Here is a 23039-nt window from a genome sequence, read left to right as displayed (position 1 = left end):
ACTTAAACCAACATAAAGTAACCTACGCTGCCGGCCGGAGTGGCAGAGCGGTTCTAGGCGCTTCAGTCTAGAACCGCGTGACCGCTACGGTCACATGTTCGAATACTGCCTCGGGCATGGACGTGTGTGGTTTAAGTAGTTCTAACTTATAGGGGACTGATGACGTCAGAAGTTACGTCCCATAGTGCTCAGAGCCATTTGAACCATTTGAACTGACCTACGCTAAGAACAACACACACACACACACACACACACACACACACACACACACACACACACACCCATGCCCGAGGGAGGACTCGAACTTCCTACGGGAGGAGCCGCGCAGTCCGTGACATGACGCCTCAAACAGCACGGCCACTCCGCGCATCTTAAAGTATTACTCGATGTATGGAATTTATCTACCACTATTGTTAAACATAGCACTTCATTTTCTGTACCAGACGTTCACGGCGTAGGGCGTTCGAAAGACTTATTGAAATTGCTTGGTAAATCGCTTTTGTGGCGCGGTCAAAGCGAGCGACCTTCTTGCAGGCGATATCGTCAGCAGTTTATCGCTCCTGCATGGTTTCCTTTAGCTAACATAACTGTACAGTTGTGGCTTGTCAGTTACTGAAATCGTTTGCAATTAAATTTGAGTTCGTGACACTAATTTGAGGGCAGGAAATAAATTTATTAACCGTATACTATATACAGTACAACGTATGCATGCTTATTTTACGTTCTCTACCCCGACTGCTCTATTAAAATTTTCAGTCTATGCAACGTTGACATGGGAAACTTTTTTGTAAGGACTACAGATCTGACCTTGGCGTTTCCTATTTATCATAATATTTGTGAAACATTTTGGATATTGGGTCTCAGATTCTTCCGAAAATAATATTTTGTGACAGACATCATTAGATCAGAAGAATGTCAAAGAAAATCTGTAACAGGTAATTATAGTAAAATTTTACTTTACTACTGTTTCAACACTGAGGTCTCAGTACGATTAGCGATTTCGTAACTACTTGATTCGTCTGGACAAACTTATTACCTTTTTACTGTTAATAGTCTTACGGTTGATATAACTCTGTTCTAGATCATTTTTTGCATCATGCACACGTACTGCAAAATCTCCGCAATTTAATTTTTGTACTCAATTTTTTTAGAAACGATGTTAAGGTTTTCTGAAAAGTTATTTCTTCCTTGCCTCTGCATGTTTCCTGCTTGACATTACCTTCAGATTTTTCTGCATCTGAATAGAGAGATAGGTGTACAAAAGGCTGAATCTAATACACTGAAGAACCAAATAAACTGGTACACCTGCCTAATGTCATGTAGGGTCCTCGCGAGCACACATAAGTGCAGCAACACGACGTGGTGTGGACTCGACTAGTGTCTGAAGTAGTGCTGGAGGGAACTGACACCGAGAATCCTGCAGGATTGACCATAAATCCCTAAGAGAACGAGTGAGTAAAGATCTCTTCCGAACAGCACGCTGCAAGGCATCCCAGACAAGCTCAGCGATGTTTATCCCTGAGGAGTCTGGTGGCCAGCGGAAGTGTTTAAACTCAGAAGAGTGCTCCTGGAGCCACTCTCTAGAAATTCTAGGCGAGTGGGGTGTCGCGTTGTCCCGCTGGAATAGCGCAAGTAAGTGGGAATGCACAATGGACATGAATGGATGCAGGTGATCAGGCAGGATGCTTACGTACGTGTCACCTGTCAGAGTCGTATGGAGGGTCCCGTGTCACTCCAACTGTACGCGCCCCACACCATTACAAACCCTCCACCAGTTTGAACAATACCCTACTGACATATGTGGTCCATGGATTCATGAGATTGTCTCCATACCAGTACACTTCCATCAGATCGATACAATTTGAAACGAGACTCGTCCGACCAGGCACCTTATTTTCAGTCATCAACAGTAGAGTGTCCATGTTGAAGAGATCAAGCAAGGCCTGAAACTTTGTGTAGTGCAGTCGTCAAGGATACACGAGTGGGCCTTCGGCTCCGAAAGCTCATATCGATGATTTTCGTTGAATGGTTCGCACACTGACACTTGTTGATGACCCAGCATTGAAATATGCAGCAATTTGAGGAAGGGTTGTACTTCTGTCACGTTGAACGGTTCTCTTCAGTCGTCGATCTTTTTCCAGCCGCAGCGATGTTTGAGATTTGATGTTTTACCGGATTCCTGTTATTCACGGTACACTCGTAATATTGTCGTACGGGAAAAGCGCTCTTCATCTCTACCTCGGAGATGCTGTGTCGCATCGCTCATGCGCCGACTATAACACCACGTTAAATCTCACTTAAATCTTGATAACCTGCCTTTGTAGCAGGAGACACTTGTTGTCTTATACAGGCGTTGCCGACCGCAGCGCCGCCTTCTGCCTGTTTACATATCTCTGTATTTGAATACGCATGCCTGTGCCAGTTTACCTCGCACTTCATTGTATAAAGCAGGAAACATGACGGGGCAAGGAAGAAATAACTTTTCACTGAACGATAACGTAGCTTCTACGTAACATTCAAAACTGCTTAACAAACTCCCCAGTTGCGGATAACATTTGGAGTTCTCTGAGGCTACACTCGGATTATGCTGTTGTATACATTGTATGTTGCTCGCCACATTGTTATTTGCTGTCGAAATTCCCGAGACTGCTCCACGAAAGTAGAGTTTTCTTCGTGATTGCGCGGAGTGTCTCGGTAAACCCCTTGGCTGACCCGCCATTCCCTCATAGCGCCACCTACCCGCAGTCCCTCTCCATGTCAGCATGGAGGACATGGACGGAGACTACGGATACACTATGTGATTAAAAGTATCCGGACACCCCCAAAAACATATGTTTTTCGTATTAGGTGCATTGTGCTGACACCCACTGCCAGGTACTCCATACCAGCGACCTCAGTAGTCATTAGACATCGTGAGAGAGCAGAAGGGACGCTCCGCGGAACTCACGCACGTCGAACGTGGTCAGGTGATTCGGAGTCACTTGTGTCATACGTCTGTACGCGAGATTTACACACTCTTAAACATTCCTAGGTCCACTGTTTCCGATGTGATAGTGAAGTGGAAACATGGTTCAAATGGTTCAAATGGCTCTGAGCACAATGGGACTTAACATCTATGGTCATCAGTCCCCTAGAACTTAGAACTACTTAAACTTAACTAACCTAAGGACGTCACACAACATCCAGTCATCACGAGGCAGAGAAAATCCCTGACCCCGCCGGGAATCGAACCCGGGAACCCGGGCGCGGGAAGCGAGAACGCTACCGCACGACCACGAGCTGCGGACAGTGGAAACATGAAGGGACAGGTACAGCTCAAAAACGTACAGGCCGACCTCGTCTGTTGATTGACAGAGACCGCTTACGTTTGAAGAGGGTCGCAATGTGTAATAGGCAGACATCTGTCCAGACGATCACACATGAATTCCAAACTGCTTCAGGATCCACTGCAAGTACTATGACAGTTAGGCAGGAGGTGAGAAAAGTTGGATTTCGTGGTCGAGCCGATGCTCATAAGCCACACATCACGTCGGTAAAAGCGAAACGAAGCCTCACTTTGTGTAAGGAGCGTAAACATTGGACGATTGAACCGTAGAAAAACGTTGTGTGGAGTGACGAATCACGGTACACAATGTGGCGATCCGATGGCAGGGTGGGGGTATGGCGAATACCAGGTGAACATCATCTGCCAGCGTGTATAAAGCCAACAGTAAATTTCGGAGACGGTGATGTTACGGCGTGGTCGTGTTTTTCATGGAGGGGCTAGCACCCCTTTTTGTTTTGCTTGGCAGAATCACATCACAGGTCTACATTGATGTTTTAAGCACCTTCCTGCTTCCCACTGTTGAAGAGCAATTCTGGGATGGCGATTGCATCTTTCAACACGATCGAGCACCTGTTCATAATGCACGGCCTGTGGCGGAATGGTTACAAAACAATAACATCCCTGTAATGGACTGGCCTGCACGCAGTCCTGACCTGAAACCTATAGAAAACCTTTGGGATGTTTTGGAATCCCGACATCGTGCCACGTCTCACCGACCGACTTCGGTAACTCTCCTCAGTGCAGTAGTCCGTGAAGAATGGGCTGCCAGTCCCCAAGAACCCTCCAGCACTTGATTGAACGTATGCCTGCGAGTGTGGAAGCTACCATCAAGGCTAAGGGTGGGCAAACACCATATTGAATTCCAGTATTACCGATGGATGGTGCCACGAGCTTGTAAATCATTTTCAACCAGGTGTCTGGATACTTTTGATCACATAGTTTATTGTATTTCAGATAAACCAAAAGCTTAGTCCTTACAATTCTGCCTAGTTTATCAGTGCGCTGCAGTACAGTTTCATTCTTCAGTTTACTTATATTGTTGGTCTAAGGCGCTGCAGTCATGGACTGTGCGGCTGGTCCTGGCTGAGGTTCGAGTCCTCCCTCGGGCATGGGTGTGTGTGTTTGTCCTTAGGATAATTTAGGTTAAGTAGTGTGTAAGCCTAGGGACTGATGACCTTAGCTGTTAAGTCCCATAAGATTTCACACACATTTGAACATTTTTGAACACTTATGTTGTTATTCTTGAGTTTCTCCCGGCGTATTTGATAATCAAAATATCCAAGGGTGTACTGCCGGTCTACAGTGTCCAACGGGCACAATATTTCGGCGATCATACATGTCGCCATCATCAGGTGAACTGACGGACTGAGCTCCTGTGAACGTGCCGGCACGGAGATCCGTACACTATGGCTATTCAGGTGGAACTGGGTTCGGTCGCGGCGGCGGCGGATTTAGATACCCTCCGCCCGCGGCGCGCTCACTCCGCCGTCCGACCACGGTCGCGCGGTGGAACAGATTGCGACGGCATCTGAGATGACGTCGGTGTGATGGCTCCGTCCGCCGTGGTCGTCACAACTATACATTTGCTCGATTTACTCTTGATTAACCCAATCGCTGGTTCCCAAGCCTTGCTAAGATTATAGCCACAGTCACGATTTATGAGGTCGTCATTGGTGCGAATTTCGATGGCCTCTCTAACAACGCTGTCCCAGTATCTCGACGTCTGTACCAGAATCCTCGTGCGTTCATACTCCATAGACTATATGGACTCCCGAAGGTTCACAAAGAGGGGGTACCATTACGCCCTATTGTCAGCAACATCAGGGCACCTACATACACTCCTGGAAATGGAAAAAAGAACACATTGACACCGGTGTGTCAGACCCACCATACTTGCTCCGGACACTGCGAGAGGGCTGTACAAGCAATGATCACACGCACGGCACAGCGGACACACCAGGAACCGCGGTGTTGGCCGTCGAATGGCGCTAGCTGCGCAGCATTTGTGCACCGCCGCCGTCAGTGTCAGCCAGTTTGCCGTGGCATACGGAGCTCCATCGCAGTCTTTAACACTGGTAGCATGCCGCGACAGCGTGGACGTGAACCGTATGTGCAGTTGACGGACTTTGAGCGAGGGCGTATAGTGGGCATGCGGGAGGCCGGGTGGACGTACCGCCGAATTGCTCAACACGTGGGGCGTGAGGTCTCCACAGTACATCGATGTTGTCGCCAGTGGTCGGCGGAAGGTGCACGTGCCCGTCGACCTGGGACCGGACCGCAGCGACGCACGGATGCACGCCAAGACCTTAGGATCCTACGCAGTGCCGTAGGGGACCGCACCGCCACTTCCCAGCAAATTAGGGTCACTGTTGCTCCTGGGGTATCGGCGAGGACCATTCGCAACCGTCTCCATGAAGCTGGGCTACGGTCCCGCACACCGTTAGGCCGTCTTCCGCTCACGCCCCAACATCGTGCAGCCCGCCTCCAGTGGTGTCGCGACAGGCGTGAATGGAGGGACGAATGGAGACGTGTCGTCTTCAGCGATGAGAGTCGCTTCTGCCTTGGTGCCAATGATGGTCGTATGCGTGTTTGGCGCCGTGCAGGTGAGCGCCACAATCAGGACTGCATACGACCGAGGCACACAGGGCCAACACCCGGCATCATGGTGTGGGGAGCGATCTCCTACACTGGCCGTACACCACTGGTGATCGTCGAGGGGACACTGAATAGTGCACGGTACATCCAAACCGTCATCGAACCCATCGTTCTACCATTCCTAGACCGGCAAGGGAACTTGCTGTTCCAACAGGACAATGCACGTCCGCATGTATCCCGTGCCACCCAACGTGCTCTAGAAGGTGTAAGTCAACTACCCTGGCCAGCAAGATCTCCGGATCTGTCCCCCATTGAGCATGTTTGGGACTGGATGAAGCGTCGTCTCACGCGGTCTGCACGTCCAGCACGAACGCTGGTCCAACTGAGGCGCCAGGTGGAAATGGCATGGCAAGCCGTTCCACAGGACTACATCCAGCATCTCTACGATCGTCTCCATGGGAGAATAGCAGCCTGCCTTGCTGCGAATGGTGGATATACACTGTACTAGTGCCGACATTGTGCATGCTCTGTTGCCTGTGTCTATGTGCCTGTGGTTCTGTCAGTGTGATCATGTGATGTATCTGACCCCAGGAATGTGTCAATAAAGTTTCCCCTTCCTGGGACAATGAATTCACGGTGTTCTTATTTCAATTTCCAGGAGTGTATTTGTTGGCCAAATACCTGACGGGAATATTAAGTCCTTACGTGGGTAAATGCCCTCATCACATCCGTAATTCCGTGGATTTTGTTAAACGCCTTGATAGCTTCACGTTGGGTGAGTCAGATATCATGGTGAGTTTTGACGTCGTTTCCTTGTTCACGAGGGTACCCCTGCGAGAGTCACTAGAATTGATTAGTCAGAAGTTTGACGAGAAGACCACTGAACTCTTTAGGCATGTCTTGACTTCCACGTATTTTCTTTTTAATGGAGAATACTACGAACAGACGGAGGGTGTCGCCATGGGTAGCCCACTCTCACCGGTGGTAGCGAATTTGTAGATTGAGAACTTCGAGGAGGAAGCCCTGTCGTCATCCGAATGGAAACCTACTTGCTTTTTCCGTTACGTGGACGACACTTTCGTCCTCTTGCCACATGGTATGGATAAACTCCTTGACTTCCTTACACATCTAAACTCCATACACCCCAACATCAAATTCACTATGAAACGGAGGGTAAACTACCTTTCCTTGACGTCTTGGTCAAGAGAAGGCCTGACGGCACCCTAGGTCATGGGGTGTATCGGAAGACAACGCACACTGATCTGTATTTGCACGCAGACAGCTGCCACCACCCTTCACAGAGGAATGGGGTACTTAAAACTCTAGTACATAGGGCGCGCACTATCTCTGACGCAGAGAGTCTACCCCAGGAATTGGAACATCTGAGAACTGTATTTCGAAAAAATGGGTACTCAGAGTGGCAGATTCAACGTGCTCTCCGCCCAACCACTACAGCACAACCTGTGGATATGGATGAAATCACGAGGGAGGAGGTAGACACTGCGTTTATCCCATATACAGGCGCACTCTCGGGGAAGATCGCCCGCATTTTGAAGAAACACCGGGTCGGAACGGTGTTTTGTCCTCCGAATAAAACTCGTGCACTGGTGGGGAGCGCCAAAGATGACCTCGGTTTGAGGAAGGCCGGCGTGTACCAGATTCCGTGTCAATGTGGCAAGTCGTATATTGGTCAGACGATGCGTACCGTCGAGGATCGATGCCGTGAACACCAGAGGCACACTCGACTGATGTATCCGAGCAAGTCGGCGGTCGCTGAACATTGTTTGTCGGAAAATCACGCTATGGAGTATGAACGCACGAGGATTCTGGTACAGACGTCCAGATACTGGGACAGCGTTGTTAGAGAGACCATCGAAATTCGCACCAATGACGACCTCATAAATCGTGACTGTGGCTATAATCTTAGCAAGGCTTGGGAACCAGCGATTGGGTTAATCAAGAGTAAATCGAGCAAATGTATAGTTGTGACGACCACGGCGGACAGAGCCATCACACCGACGTCATCTCAGACGCCGTCGCAATCTGTTCCACCGCGCGACCGTGGCGCGGGGCGCGGACGGCGGAGTGAGCGCGCCGCGGGCGGAGGTTATTTAAATGCGCCGCCGCCGCGACCGAACCCAGTTCCATCTGAGCAGCCATAGTGTACGGATCTCCGTGCCGGCACGTTCACAGGAGCTCAGTCCGTCAGTTCACCTGATGATGGCGACATGTATGATCGCCGAAATATTGTGCCCGTTGGACACTGTAGACCGGCAGTACACCCGTGGATATTTTGATTACTTATGTTGTTTTCTGTCTACTGAGTAGGCTAAGCAATATTCTGTTAAAGAGCAGCTAGAGATACATCATTGAGTCCGTTCGTCTTCGCTGACCTGATTTCGTCTGTTCGCTGTTTCAGTGCCGCCTAATATCGTGGACGACGAGTCGACGCCATCCTCTGTGTCTGTGCGGGAGAACCAGAACGTGACGCTGACGTGCAAGGCTGATGGCTTCCCCGCGCCCAAGATCATGTGGCGCCGTGAAGATGGACAGGCCATACACATCGACAGGCGCAAAAAGGGTGAGCTGCTGGCGCAGAAGCCTCACAATGCCTCATTCACGTGAACCTCTTAAGCCATATTCCTTACCCTGATTACACAGGACGAGTTGCTCATTAAAACTGCGACTTGCAGTATCTCACGCTGCCGTCCTCTGCAATAGAACACTGTTATTTAGTTTACTGGTTGAATGTAGCGATTGCTTTATTACTTTTTCTTTCATGCTTCGTTTGTTAAGGATGAGGTGCTCATTTGGGTAAATACATCTTCGGCTCCGAAAATTTTCATTTGTCACCGGTAAGTGTACCATTGACGATAGCTTTACTAATAATCGATATCAGCCTCTATCTTTTGTTGATTACTGTATCACTGGTTTCCTAGAAGGTTCCAGAAAAGGTAGTTTCGCACCAATGGTGTGGGAGTCATCTAGTACACTGCATTCATCCCGGAGACGCTGAGATGTAATTCAGTTGCTTACGTGTGGCCGAATTGATGGTCGTGCTGTGGAATAAGTTATTATGGTTGAAGAAGTATTAGTTAGGTTGATATGAGAAATATTGTAAACAGAGGATGTTTTTATGTACCGGTAGAAGTAGCTTCGCGAGTTTACAAGTGAAGCATAAAAAGCCACAAACAATAAAAGGCAATCATGGCGTAATACCTGAGTGGCAGTCATTGACGCCGCATAATATTTTGAAAATTGCTAAGGTGATCGACGACACGATTAGATGTTGAAGAAGTCATGTACCTTATTGAGTTATCTAGAGAGATAGTCAAATCATTCCAAATGTAAATCTTTCATTGTCTTTCATTGTGGTTATACAGAATAAGTGATGTAAGACTGACTATTGATCATACACCTCTCGTATGTGACGTTACTGCAACATGTTGTTGTTGTTGTGGTCTTCAGGCCTGAGACTGGTTTGATGCAGCTCTCCATGCTACTCTATCCTGTGCAAGCTTCTTCATCTCCCAGTACCTACTGCAACCTACATCCTTCTGAATCTGCTTAGTGTATTCATCTCTTGGTCTCCCCCTACGATTTTTACCCTCCACGCTGCCCTCCAATACTAAATTGGTGATCCCTTGATGCCTCAGAACATGTCCTACCAACCGATCCCTTCTTCTGGTCAAGTTGTGCCACAAACTCCTCTTCTCCCCAATCCTATTCAGTACCTCCTCATTGGTTATGTGATCTACCCATCTAATCTTCAGCATTCTTCTGTAGCACCACAATTCGAAAGCTTCTATTCTCTTCTTGTCCAAACTATTTACCGTCCATGTTTCACTTCCATACATGGATACACTCCATACAAATACTTTCAAAAATGACTTCCTGACACTTAAATCTATACTCGATGTTAACAAATTTCTCTTCTTCAGAAACGCTTTCCTTGCCATTGCCAGTCTACATTTTATATCCTCTCTACTTCGACCATCATCAGTTATTTTGCTCCCCAAATAGCAAAACTCCTTTACTACTTTAAGTGTCTCATTTCCTAATCTAATACCCTCAGCATCACCCGACTTAATTCGACTACATTCCATTATCCTCGTTTTGCTTTTGTTGATGTTCATCTTATATCCTCCCTTCAAGACAACATCCATTCCGTTCAACTGCTCTTCCAAGTCCTTTGCTGTCTCTGACAGAATTACAATGTCATCGGCGAACCTCAAACTTTTTATTTCTTCTCCATGGATTTTAATACATACTCCGAATTTTTCTGTTGTTTCCTTTACTGCTTGCTCAACACACAGATTGAATAACATCGGGGAGAGGCTACAACCCTGTCTCACTCCCTTCCCAACCACTGCTTCCCTTTCATGTCCCTCGACTCTTATAATTGCCGTCTGGTTTCTGTACAAATTGTAAATAGCCTTTCGCTCCCTGTATTTTACCCCTGCCACCTTTAGAATTTGAAAGAGAGTATTCCAGTCAATATTGTCAGAAGATTTCTCTAAGTCTACAAATGCTAGAAACGTAGGTTTGCCTTTCCTTAATCTTTCTTCTAAGATAAGTCGTAAGGTCAGTATTGCCTCACGTGTTCCAGTATTTCTACGGAATCCAAACTGATCTTCCCCGAGGTCGGCTTCTACTAGTTTTTCCATTCGTCTGTAAAGAATTCGTGTTAGTATTTTGCAGCTGTGGCTTATTAAACTGATTGTTCGGTAATTCTCACATCTGTCAACACCTGCTTTCTTTGGGATTGGAATTATTATATTCTTCTTGAAGTCTGAGGGTATTTCGCCTGTTTCATACATCTTGCTCACCAGATGGTAGAATTTTGTCAGGACTAGCTCTCCCAAGGTCGTCAGTAGTTCCAATGGAATGTTGTCTACTCCGGGGGCCTTGTTTCGACTCAGGTCTTTCAGTGCTCTGTCTTCACGCAGTATCTTATCTCCCATTTCATCTTCATTTACATCCTCTTCCATTTCCATAATATTGTCCTCAAGTACATCGCCCTTGTATAGACCCTCTATATACTCCTTCCACCTTTCTGCTTTCCCTTCTTTGCTTAGAACTGGGTTTCGATCTGAGCTCTTGATGTTCATACAAGTGGTTCTCTTTTCTCCAAAGGTCTCTTTAATTTTCCTGTAGGCAGTATCTATCTTACCCCTAGTGAGATAAGCCTCTACATCCTTACATTTGTCCTCTAGCCATTCCTGCTTAGCCATTTTGCACTTCCTGTCGATCTCATTTTTGAGACGTTTGTATTCCTTTTTGCTTGCTTCATTTACTGCAGTTTTATATTTACTCCTTTCATCAATTAAATTCAATATTTCTTCTGTTACCCAAGGATTTCTACTAGCCCTCGTCTTTTTACCTACTTGATGCTCTGCTGCCTTCACTACTGCAACATATCGCTACGCAATATTGATTTCTTTTTGAAACAATTTCGTTGTTAGTTCCTTAGAGTGTACTGAACACATTTTCTATGAGGAAAGTATTGCGTTTCTCTCATTGGGAATGCTTTCTCCTTGTGTTGGCAGAAGGCAGTCTGTGAACGTTATTAGGACGGGCGAAGGTCTGCTGGGAACTGGACAGTTTTCGGCGAAGTACGGCTGTGGCCTGCTTTGTGTTTTTGTTGGTACAGCCAGCGGCTCTCTCAGCCCTGAGCAGAAGACGCGCTCCCTTCACTGCCATCCCAAGAGCATTACTGAGAACAACGTTTTATTTTTTTTTATTTTTTATTCTTTTCTCGATCAGATATCAGTGAACTAGTCACCAAGTAGCCGCATGATGAACACGGGAAGATACACTGCTTTTGCTTCAAACTTTTGTGTGCAAATTCGAACTGAGTCACTCTCCGATGGTGTTTATTGCGAAGAAGCGTTCAGTAGCGAGCCGAGATCTACGTGTCTGCAACCACGGAAGAGTGTTGACGCACATTCCGCGCAGTCCTGATGTTTTGTTTCCAGTGAACTTTGGAAGACCTGCTACTAACAGTTTTACTTCACCATTTTATGTATAAATGTTTACAAATTTTCTAAATACATCACATGTTTCGGACACAACATGAATAATTCACATAATCAGTACTCACGGAAAAAACTTTAAGATTAATGGTGTGCATGTGGGTGTTCAGCCGAGTGATTGATTCCATTTTATGCAACCGAGCTGAGTAGCGCAGTGGTTAGCACACTGGACTTGCGTTGTGGAGGACGACGGTTCACACCCGAGTCTGGCCATCGTGATTTAGATTTTCCGTGGTTTCCGTATATCGCTTAAGGCAAATGTCTGGACGGTTTATTCGGAAAGGCACGGCTGCTTTCCTCCTCCATCCTCCCCTTATCCGAGCTTGGCTCCGTCTCTAATGAACTCGTTGTCGACGGGACGTTAAACACTAATCTCCTCCTCCCCTTTTCTGCACAGTATTTCTACGACTGCCTCAGTCGTAAGCTTCCTCTGCTCCTTGTTTTCCTGTTATGTGCGATCTTTGCCTGGAACAAACGTGCAACTATCATTGGTGTCTCACCGCTATTTACGGCTGAGTCCGACTCTCGATGCCCACCACGACATTTGATGCTTTTGTTTTTCTTAGCCCGCACCAATATTCAGTAAATCGCACATTCCCTCTTCGATTCCCAGTTCTGATGGATGTGATGGCAGGAGAAATCTTAATTAATTGCCGGGCCCCAAGCCTTATGTAAATTGAAACCTCTCTCTCAGTTAATTAAGTCTCTCGATGTCTTTATTTCGATGGGCTCCTTAATTATGCTGACCCACAAATTTGGCATCGATCACAATACTGATTTCATCGTATTTAATTTCGTGATTATACTAGAGGGAGTGTTCGGTGGCAGCTGATTTGCTTGGTTCTTCAGTTGCTTGTGTCGCTAAAAAACATTAATCAATCACTCAGAGAAAACAGGAGGGATCGAGTCTGAAGATATGGCAGCCGAAAAGCGATCCAGTACAGAGTTATTATCAACCGCGAAAACAGCTCATGTGCTATAGTACACGGGAAGAAAGGATTAGATTTTGGCTAAGCCATTTTTCAACTGCATTTTTCCTTGCAGGAGTGCTCCTCTCGAAGTACTAGAAGAACTGAAACTGGGAGCTATACACGCGAAAGGCGAGGTTCTCGATTCGAATCCCACTCGGTTGGAAATTTAAAAATAGAATCCAATTAGGTTTATTCCTTGTAGATATCGTAGAACGCAGTGACTGTATATTAACTGAATATAAATACGTAGCTTCAACTGGCCACCTATGAGATACTTGTTTATTTCCATAAACTAATTTTCATTCCATAGCACGCAGAAGTTACATATTAATATTTGTAACGTTATGGTGGAAACTGGATCTATGACAATAATATAGCAAACACGTCATTCTGGACCCTAGGGCAAAGATACAGAATGTTTCACTTGTCTTGAGGCAGATGCACAGATTTTTGTTTCTTCCATGTTACAGAAAGTACCTTTCGCAGCTGAGGTTCCCGTCCTTTGAGAACTCCTCTTGGTTCAAATGGTTCAAATGGCTCTGAGCACTATGGGACTTAACATCTGAGGTCATCAGTCCCCTATGACTTACAACTACTTAAACCTACCTAACCTAAGGACATCACACACATCCATGCCCGAGGCAGGATTCGAACCTGCGACCGTAGCGGTCACGCGGTTCGGATTGAAGCGCCTAGAACCGCACGGCCACACCGGCCGGCAGAACTCCGCTCCTCACAGGCAAAAGCCAGGCGCCGGCAGAGATTTCGTAAGCGAGAAGAACTCATCCTCCCCAAGCTAAACAGTGCTGACTCTCATGTGCTTCGTTCGTATATCTGACTGGTTTCTGCATTTAGCTGAGACCAAACATTTTTGCGTTCATGATCGTCATACAATTGATTTATGTGGTATCATAGTACGCACATACCTTCCAGAACTCCATAAGCGACACGATTACGCACAAAGCGATAAGATGCAATGTCGATACAACTCTGCTAATTGCCTATAATTTGGAACATTGCTAACAGACTCAAGGAATAGGTTTGACGGTTAGCAGGCAAGTCTTCTCAACTATTTTTATTCTGGTTACAGACAATTAATTCTTGTACCCTTCAAAGTACATCTACATCTACATGATTACTCTACAATTCACAATAAAGTGCCTGGCAGAGGGGTAAATGAACCACCTTCAAGCTGTTTCTCTACCGTTCCACTCGCGAACGGCACGCGGGAAAAACGAGCACTTAAATTTTTCTGTGTAAGCCCTGATTTCTCCTACTTTATCGTGATGATCATTTCTCCCTCTGTAGTTGGATGCCAACAGATTGTTTTTGCAATCGGAGGAGAAAACTGGTGATTGAAATTTTTTGAGAAGATCCCGTCGCAACGAAATACGCCTTTTTTTTTTAATGATTGCCACTCCAATTCACTTATCATGTCTGTGACACTATCTCCCCTATTTAGCGATAATACAAAACGAGCTTGTGCCAATGAATCGCTGTCTTTGGTTTGCTCTTCCCACAACATCATCTATGTGATCGATCCAATTTAGATTATTTGTAAATGTAATCCCTAAGTATTTAGTTGAATTTACAGAATTTAGATTTGTGTGACTTATTGCGTAATCGAAATTTATCGGATTTCTTTTATTACACATATGAATAACTTCACACTTTTCTTTATTCAGGGTAAATTGCCACTTTTCACACCATACAGATATCTTATCTAAATCATTTGGCAATTCGTTTTGGTCATCTGATGACTTCACAAGACAGTAAATGACAGCATCATCTGCAAATAATCTAAGACGGCTACTCAGATTGTCTCCTACGTGTTAATATAGATCAGGAACAATAGAGGGCCTACAACACTTCCTTCGGGAACGCCGGATATTACTTCTGTTTTACTGGATAACTTTCCGTCTATTAATACGAACTGTGACCTCTCTGACAGGAAATCACGAATCCAATCGCACAACTGAGGCGATATTCCATAGGCATGCAGTTTGGTTAGAAGACGCTTGTGGGGAACGGTGTCGAAAGCCTTCTGGAAATCTAAAAATATGGAATCAATTTGAAATCCCCTGTCGATAGCACTCATTACTTCGTGAGTATAAAGAGCTAGTTGTGTTTCACAACAACGATCTTTTCTGAACGCGTGTTGACTCTGTGTCAAAAAATCGTTATCTTCGAGTTACTTCATAATGTTCGAATACAGTATATGTTCCAAAACCCTATTGCAAGTCGACATTAGTGACATGAGCCTGTAATTCAGCGGATTACTCCTACTTCCCTTTTTGGGTATTGGTGTGACTTGAGTAATTTTCTGGTCTTTAGGTACTGATCTTTCTGTGAGAGAGTGGTTGTATATAATTGCTAAATATGGAGCTATTGTATCAGCATAATCTGAGAGGCAATTGACCGGTATACAATCTGGGCCGGATGCCTTGGCTTTATTAAATGAATTAAGTTGCTTTGTTACACCGAGGATATCTAATTCTATGTCTCTCATATTGGCAGTTGTTCTTGACTGGAATTTAGGAATATTTACTTCATCTTCTTTGGTGAAGGAGTTTCGAATAAACGTGTTTAATAACTCCGCTTTGGTGGCACTGTCATCAGTGACTTCACCTTTGTTATCGCGCAGTGAAGGTATTAATTGCGTATTGCCACTTTTGTGTTTTATGTATGACCAGAATCTCTTTGGGTTTTCTGACAGATTTCGAGGCAGAATTTCGTTGTGGAAATTATTAAAATCATCTCGCATTGAAGTACGCGCTATATTTCAAACTTCTGCAAAACTTTGATAGTCTTTGGGATTTTCCGTTCTTTTAAATTTTTCATGCTTTTTTTGGTGCTCCTTCAACAGCGGTCTGACCCGTTTTGTGTAACATGGGGGATCAGTACCAACACCTATTAATTTATGTAGTATACATCTCTCAGTTGCTGTCGATACTATCTCTTTGAAATCATTCCACAACTTTTCTTCGCTTCCATGATCAGATCGGAAGGAGTGAAGACTGTCTCTTAAAAAAGGCCTTAAGTGCATTTTTATCAGCTTTTTTAAATACGTTGCGTTTCGTTTTGACGGTTGTAGGTATTACTGTATTAAGCCTAGCAGCAACTGCCTTGTTGCTAAGAGGTCAAGTATGCTTTCGCAACCACTTATGCTTCGAGTGGGCTCATGAACTATTTGTTCAAAATAATATTTTGAGAAAGCATTCAGCACAATTTCTGATGACGTTTTATGCCTGCCGCCGGCTTTAAACGTATAATTTTTGCAGCATATTTAGGGTGGATTGAAGTCGCTACCGAATGTAATTGTATGATTGGGGTACGTATTTAAAATGAGACCCAAATTTTCTTTGAATTGTTCAGCAACTACATCTTCTTAGTCGGGGGGGGGGGGGGGGGGGGTAAACCGATCCAGTTAATAGTTTAGTCCGATTGTCAGGTATAACCTCTACCTATACTATTTCGCAGGAACTATCTACTTCAATTTCACTACAAGCAAACTACTTCTGACAGCAATAAATACTCTATCACCAACTGTATTTATCATTTCTGAACACTGTTGGATCGTTTGAAAAAATTTCGGCTGAACTTATTTCCAGCTTTAGCCAGCTTTCTGTACGTATAACTATTTGAGAGCTTCAGTGCTTTCTATTAGGACTTGGCGCTCTGGTTCTTTTCTAACACAGCTACAATTTACAACCACAATACCGATCGTTTCTACAGCTACCTTACTGCTGTTTTACCTGCCCCCTTTTAGACTGACGCCCTTTCTGTGACTCCCTGAGACCCTCTAAGCTAAAAAACCGCCCAGTCCCTTCCACAGAGCCCCCGCTACCCCGTAGCCGTCTCCTATGTAGTGGACTCCTAACCTATTAAGCGGAACCCGGAAAGCCACCACTCGATGACGCAAGTCAAGGAATCTGCAGCCTACACGGACACAGAACCGCTTGAACCTCTGATTCAGACCCTCCACTCGGCTCTGCACTAAAGTACCACAGTCAGTTGTATCGACGATACTGCAGATAGTGAGGCCCGCCTTAAGCAAGGCTGGCAGTCTTTACCTTTTCCGCCAGCCACCCGAAACCAGAGAGAATCTCCTCCGATCCAAAGCGACACACGTCATTGGTATCGACATGAGTTAACACCTGCAGTTCACTGCACCCTGTACTCTTCATGGCATCCGGAAGCACCCTTTCCACATCCAGATTGACTCCCCCCCAGTATGCACACGAAGTGCAGACTGGCTTCCTTCCCATCCTTGACAGCCATGTTCCTAAGGGGCCCCATTATGCGCCTAACATTGGAGCTCCCAACTACCAGCAAAACCATCCTCGGTGAATGCCTAGACCTTGTGGGCCGAGAAACGTCCTCATGAATGGGATGGATGACTGCATCTGGCTTAGAGACATCGTCAGCCACAGATAATGCTCGAAACCTGTTCGTCAAACGAACTGGGGAGGCCCTACGATCGGCCCCTCGGAAAGGGCAACCTCAGTGCAGGCAGTGCTTGGGGCAGTCACAGCTGTGGACCTATCGGAGGAAACGTGGGACATGCTCGACGTCCCTCGAATCCCCCGCATCTGATCAGTAACGCCCTGTGGCAGGAGCCTCAAGCTGTGTAACAGAAGCAAATGCAGCCTGGAGCTGTGAGCGAAGGGTCACCAACTCAGCTCACATCTGTACACAGCAGTCACAGTTCCTATCCATCACTGCAGTCGCTCCTGTTTGAAGCTCATATAAATACGTAACAAACACTCTTCTGATCACAGAGACGTTTGCTGTTTATCAATTTTATTTTTTTGGAAACATGACAACATCACATGGAACGCGTTCTTAGGGAATGGGATGGTTGAGAAGGGTCAATAATCTGTTTCAGCGCATGAATTTTGTGAATTGATGAAACTGAATGTGCAACCACATAGGCAACCTGAAAGAACCATTTGTCTATCTTTTACTGGACTTTGTTTTTGCAATTTTTTGCATCCTTTTGGGAACACTTGCACTGTCATAGCAACTGTCTGACCTTGAGGTTAATAATTCGTAATTCACAGTTCACTGACATCGGAAAAACCTTGAAGCATCGCTTTGAATCGAGCATTTCCTTGGTGAGGGGCGGCAATGAATGTCATCAATTAAAGACATTATGCTAAATGAGAGCGAGTGAACGGAAAACAAAGACACTTCCGACTGCAACAGGTTGTTCAGTACGAACACTGAGAGCTCAGTCAGTAACAAACTGACTTTTTCGATGAGTTTTCCGTCATCAAGGGGACAGTGATTGTTCTTTACAATTGAAATATTATCGACTACAAACCAAGGTCAAATCATAATGCATGTCTTGGCAAATATGTGGTTGGCTAGAGGAATATTTGACTAATACAGCCCAGAACGCTATACTGGACGCTAATGTTCCACTAAAAGGAAGGAACGTCGGGCATGGAAGTGTATTAGGACTTATATATAAGGTAGAATCAACAATACCATAAAATAGTTCGGTGCGGTCTATTCGTGTGCAGTTCAGTACCCTCGTTGAATGATCGTAAGAAAGGCATGAACAACCTTTCTACAGGAAATAATGTATGGTAACCCTTCTTAAATGTTGATAAAAGAAAGATAATAGCTATCATATTGTATCTGATTACGAGATAAGTGGTGAACATCTTGGACACACCGTATCATGTAAGTCTTTAAAACAATACTAAGATGCTAAATTAAGTGAGAGGATCACGTAAAATCAGCATTAGGGAAGGCGAATCGAAGACTTGAATTTGTTGGAAAGGTCCTGAAAATATGCGGTGCATCTGCAAAGGAAATCGCATTCAATACACTAGTGCGACCAGTTCTAAGAAATTCTCCCAGTGTATGGACTCATTAAGTAGACGTAACAATACACCGAACGAGTTCAGAGATGTGTTGTTCAGGTCATAGCACGTCGGTATATCCCATATGAAAGTATAAAAGAAACCTTCGGACAACTGAAACGGAAATCGTTAGAAGAAAAATGGTTCAAATGGCTCTGAGCACTATGGGACTTAACATCTGAGGTCATCAGTCCCCTAGACTTAGAACTACTTAAACCTAACTAATCTAAGGACATCACACACATCCATGCCCGTGGCAGGATTCGAGCCTGCGGCCATACCAGCAGCGCGGTTCCGGACTCAAGCGCCTAGAACCGCTCGGCCACAGCGGCCGGCAATCGTTGGAAGAAAGACAACGTATTTATCGGGAATCCCTGTAGGGTAAATTTAGGGGATCCTGCATTCTAAGATGAGTGTGGGACCGTCATGCTGCCATCGACTCATATTTCGTGTAGGGATCTTGAGAAAGATAATGGTGATTAGGAGCTTAGGGAAGCGTTCGGACAATCATTTACTCATTTTTTCGTCGCTCAGTAAGCTAGATAAAGATAAACCAACCACCGTGCACTATGCACGCTGAATGTATAGTAATTATTTTCATGAATATGCAGGTGTTGTATAATAGAACCGAATATCCGTGGATGCATATCAAGCGTCACACGAGAGCTGCGGCTAGCGTGCCGGTCTGACGCGTCAGTGGATGGTATATGTGACATCCTCTACCTCGAATCTTCAGCAACGACATTTGAACCAGAGAAGTTCAGAATGGTACCACTTTTCAAGTGACGTTTAGTTCGTTCCATAAGGTATCGCAGTACTGAACACCTCTCTTCTTGGAAGACTCATGAGTGTTTCAGGAGTTACTCTGTCGGCAAATAACTCTGGAGAGTTCTGGTAGTAACTCCACAAAGTCTCGGAAACTAGTTCTGAAAAATTACAGCACTGAACAAGAAGTGTCTCCACTTTTACACGTAGGTCAGCCGTGATAGAACTAGCCATCAGACGCAGACACACATACGAAGGCGCTGTCGTCGTAGAATTTTACAGTGGCTGTATGTGTGTGTGTGTGTGTGTGTGTGTGTGTGTTTGAGAGAGAGAGAGAGAGAGAGAGAGAGATAAAGAAAGAATGATTTACAGCACTGATACCAATTTTTTCAAACAATACTTAAAAGAGTATCGCAATGCTGAAACACTTGTTCCCAGATTTGCTTAAGATAACTGTACTGTTCAAGAAATCACCTGACCTGACCATGTCCATAGCTCCGTCGGCTACTGAGCCGTTACCACTACCGTCTCGAGACCATTCCTTAAGTCTCTCTCTACAACAACATGTGAACTTGTAAAATTTTTCGAGAGATATTCAACCTTTTTTTAGTGACTTACGGTCATCAGATCTAACACCGCTTCACATTTCATCAACATCACATGTTAACGAATAATTGATGGGGCTCCTGTTTTAAATAGCACTGTCTGCAGAGATTCTTCTTTTCTCTCGTGTTTTCTGTACCAAACAAAATTTTTGTCAGCTATTAATAGTGGTTTCCTAAGTCACAAGATGAAGCGAATGCACGCGCGCGCGCACACACACACACACACACACACACACACACACACACACACACACACTGCATGTTTCACTACGGAGTGTCCCACCCGCGTACTTTAGCATGATTCTACTGATGTTAGTATTATTTTTCAAGATTTTCTGAATTTCTTTTTTTGCTTCCTGTCGTTAGCATTTTACCTGTTTGGCGTAGCTCGCCACGAATTCCTCTTCTCTGCCAGCCATCTCAGAATAATATTTACATCTAATGCCATTAATTACTTATTGACTATATTATCATCTCCCTCAATAGTTTTTACCTTCTACAGCCCCCTCAAATATAGTGGAAATTATTCTTTGTTGATTTAACTCGCTTCCTGTGTCATCCTGTTCCTTCTTCTTGTCAGTGTCTACCTTCACCGATTCCGTGTAAAGCCTCTTCATTCCTTACCAGTTCACCTAATTTCCAACAGGGTGCTATAGTACCACTTCTCAAACACTTTGGTTCTCTTCTGTTCCTCTTTTCACACAGTCCACACAATTCTGTGTTCCAAACGTAGATTTTCAGAAATTTCATCCAATGTCCGATACTAATAGATCTCTTTCAACGATAAATACCGTCTCTGCAATTAAGCTGCTTCTTATATCCTCGTTGCTTCGTTAGTTTTTTTTATGGAATTTCTTTACTTCGTCTACATCGTGGTCTCAATTTAGATGGTAAGTTAATCGGTACTTCTCTTAACTTTGATTTACACTCAGTCCACATTCTGTGCTCATTAGACTGTTCATTCAATCCATCAGGTCCTGTAATTGCTCCTCACTTTCACCCTGTAATTGCTCCTCACTTTCACCCCAAGCCATTAAAGTACTAATTTCAATGAAATTGCGCTACGACTCCGAAGATAAGCGCACAAATCCAAAGAACAAAATTTAAAATGAAGCAGTGTAGCTACTGAATATTTCCAAAACAAAAAGTATCCCACCTCTCTTCACATTGATTTTTACCGATGGTTCTCTTCATCTATTGTCCACTCTTCATCATTAACAGTCTGCTTCCAAGCAGTACCACAGCTTGAACACCGTATCGTGCCGACAGTTTGCCCTCCACGTCAGTGTTGAAACATCTTTTGGTGAGATACGAGCACGGGGCATGACCGCGGTGTGAACACAACAGTCTGGTAAAGCGGTTGGTTTCTCTTCCTGGTTTTATGGACAATGATCTCAATGGAGATGGAGAAAGGGTCTTCTGTATGTCAAGAGGAGCACTACAAGAATACTGTTGTAGCTGACAGATGAGTCCTGGTGGTTTAGCGCTTGATACTGTATTAGCAGCGCAATGCGTGTTTTTACAGGCATACAAATTTCTGTGCGGATGCCCGTGGCTGCCGTGTGAATAGCTGTGGTTGTTTATTAACGTCAAACGGGATGTGCAGGGTGTTCACTGTCAACAACATCTGTTCAGTTTGGTAAGCTAATCTGCGTGAGCCTGATTAAGTGTATCAAGTCGAAAGCGATTTTTTTTACTTACGCCTTGAGAGTAATTCAGTTGTTAACACATTTGCACTAAGAAGTCATCCTATTAATTGTGCTATATGAATCACTGATTGTGTATGGTTTGGTATAAGAAATTGTTAAGATATATGCGTAGGTAGTTGTGGTAGCTAATCGGTAATGGTGCTAGATCTGGACCAGTGTGTAGTGATATGGTGTGTAACTGACCATAATTAAGAGTTAACTTGGCATCTTATGCTTGCTTATACAATTATAATGGATTTACTGCAAATATTAAAAAAAATCAACCGACAGAGCAGAGAAAAGCATGCAGAGCGACAACATGAATTTCCGAACAGTACCTAATCTCATAGATCGTAGCAAATTATTACAGTTTCAAGTAAGCTCAGACAGTAGTTCTCTATGTAAGCGTACACCATTACTCTACCACGCAAACATAGGGGCTACACTCGTCTGGTGTGAGACGTTCCCTGGGGGGGGGGGGGGGGGGGGGGGTTTCTTCTGGGGGCCGAACCGCACAATAACTCTGGGTTCGGTGTGGGGTGGCGGAGGGGTGAAGTGGACTGCGGTAGTCGTCGTGGACCACTGCGGCTGCGGCGGGGACGGAGCCTCTCCGTCGTTTCTCGGTCCCCGGTTTACATACAATACGATACAATACAAGCTCCAGTGCTATCAGTGTGTGCTGGACCGAGATTTGAACTCGGGATATTTGCCTTTCGCGGGCAAGTGCCCTACCAACTGAGCTACCCAAGCACGACTCACGAGCTGTCCTCACAGCCTTAATTCCGCCTGTACCCTCGCCTCCTACCTTCCAAACTTAACATAAGCTTTTCTGCATACCTTGCAGAAGTAGCACTCCTGGAAGAAACGATATTGCGGAGACAATATACCAAATTTTATTTAATGAAGCACCTACTGAAGCATAAGCTCCTTTGTTTTTCTACAAGCAACTACCTCGTGCCACCCCTTTTATGGATGAAATGTGAAGGGTTTTTAAATGAAGTACCGTGGGCTACTGATGGGGAAACGGTTACAGCTAGCTACAGTGTCGGGATTAAATGTTTCAACTATGTAATCCACTGCTGCTCTTGCCATATCACAGCTGACTGTATGGGCATCTGGGAACATTGTCTGGTGGGAGGTTACAAGCATTAGTAGAGCGTGTATTAAAGAATAAGGAAACAT

General features: G+C 45.0%; 1 protein-coding gene across 1 annotated transcript in view; it reads left to right on the top strand.

Annotated features, from left to right (window-relative positions):
* Positions 1 to 23039, top strand: part of LOC126217633 (lachesin-like) — a gene marked incomplete at its 5' end in the record, with an annotated part of 728482 nt that overhangs the window by 571821 nt on the left and 133622 nt on the right. Inside the window, one exon of the mRNA XM_049942194.1 lies at positions 8340 to 8501. Within this exon, the coding sequence (XP_049798151.1) occupies positions 8340 to 8501 (162 nt within the window). The remainder of the gene's footprint in view (positions 1 to 8339; positions 8502 to 23039) is intronic.

This window comes from Schistocerca nitens, chromosome 1 (assembly GCF_023898315.1).
Source record: "Schistocerca nitens isolate TAMUIC-IGC-003100 chromosome 1, iqSchNite1.1, whole genome shotgun sequence".
NCBI lineage: Eukaryota > Metazoa > Arthropoda > Insecta > Orthoptera > Acrididae > Schistocerca > Schistocerca nitens.
The sequence above is the reverse complement of the archived record's forward strand: the minus strand, read 5'-3'. Positions and strand labels throughout refer to the sequence as shown.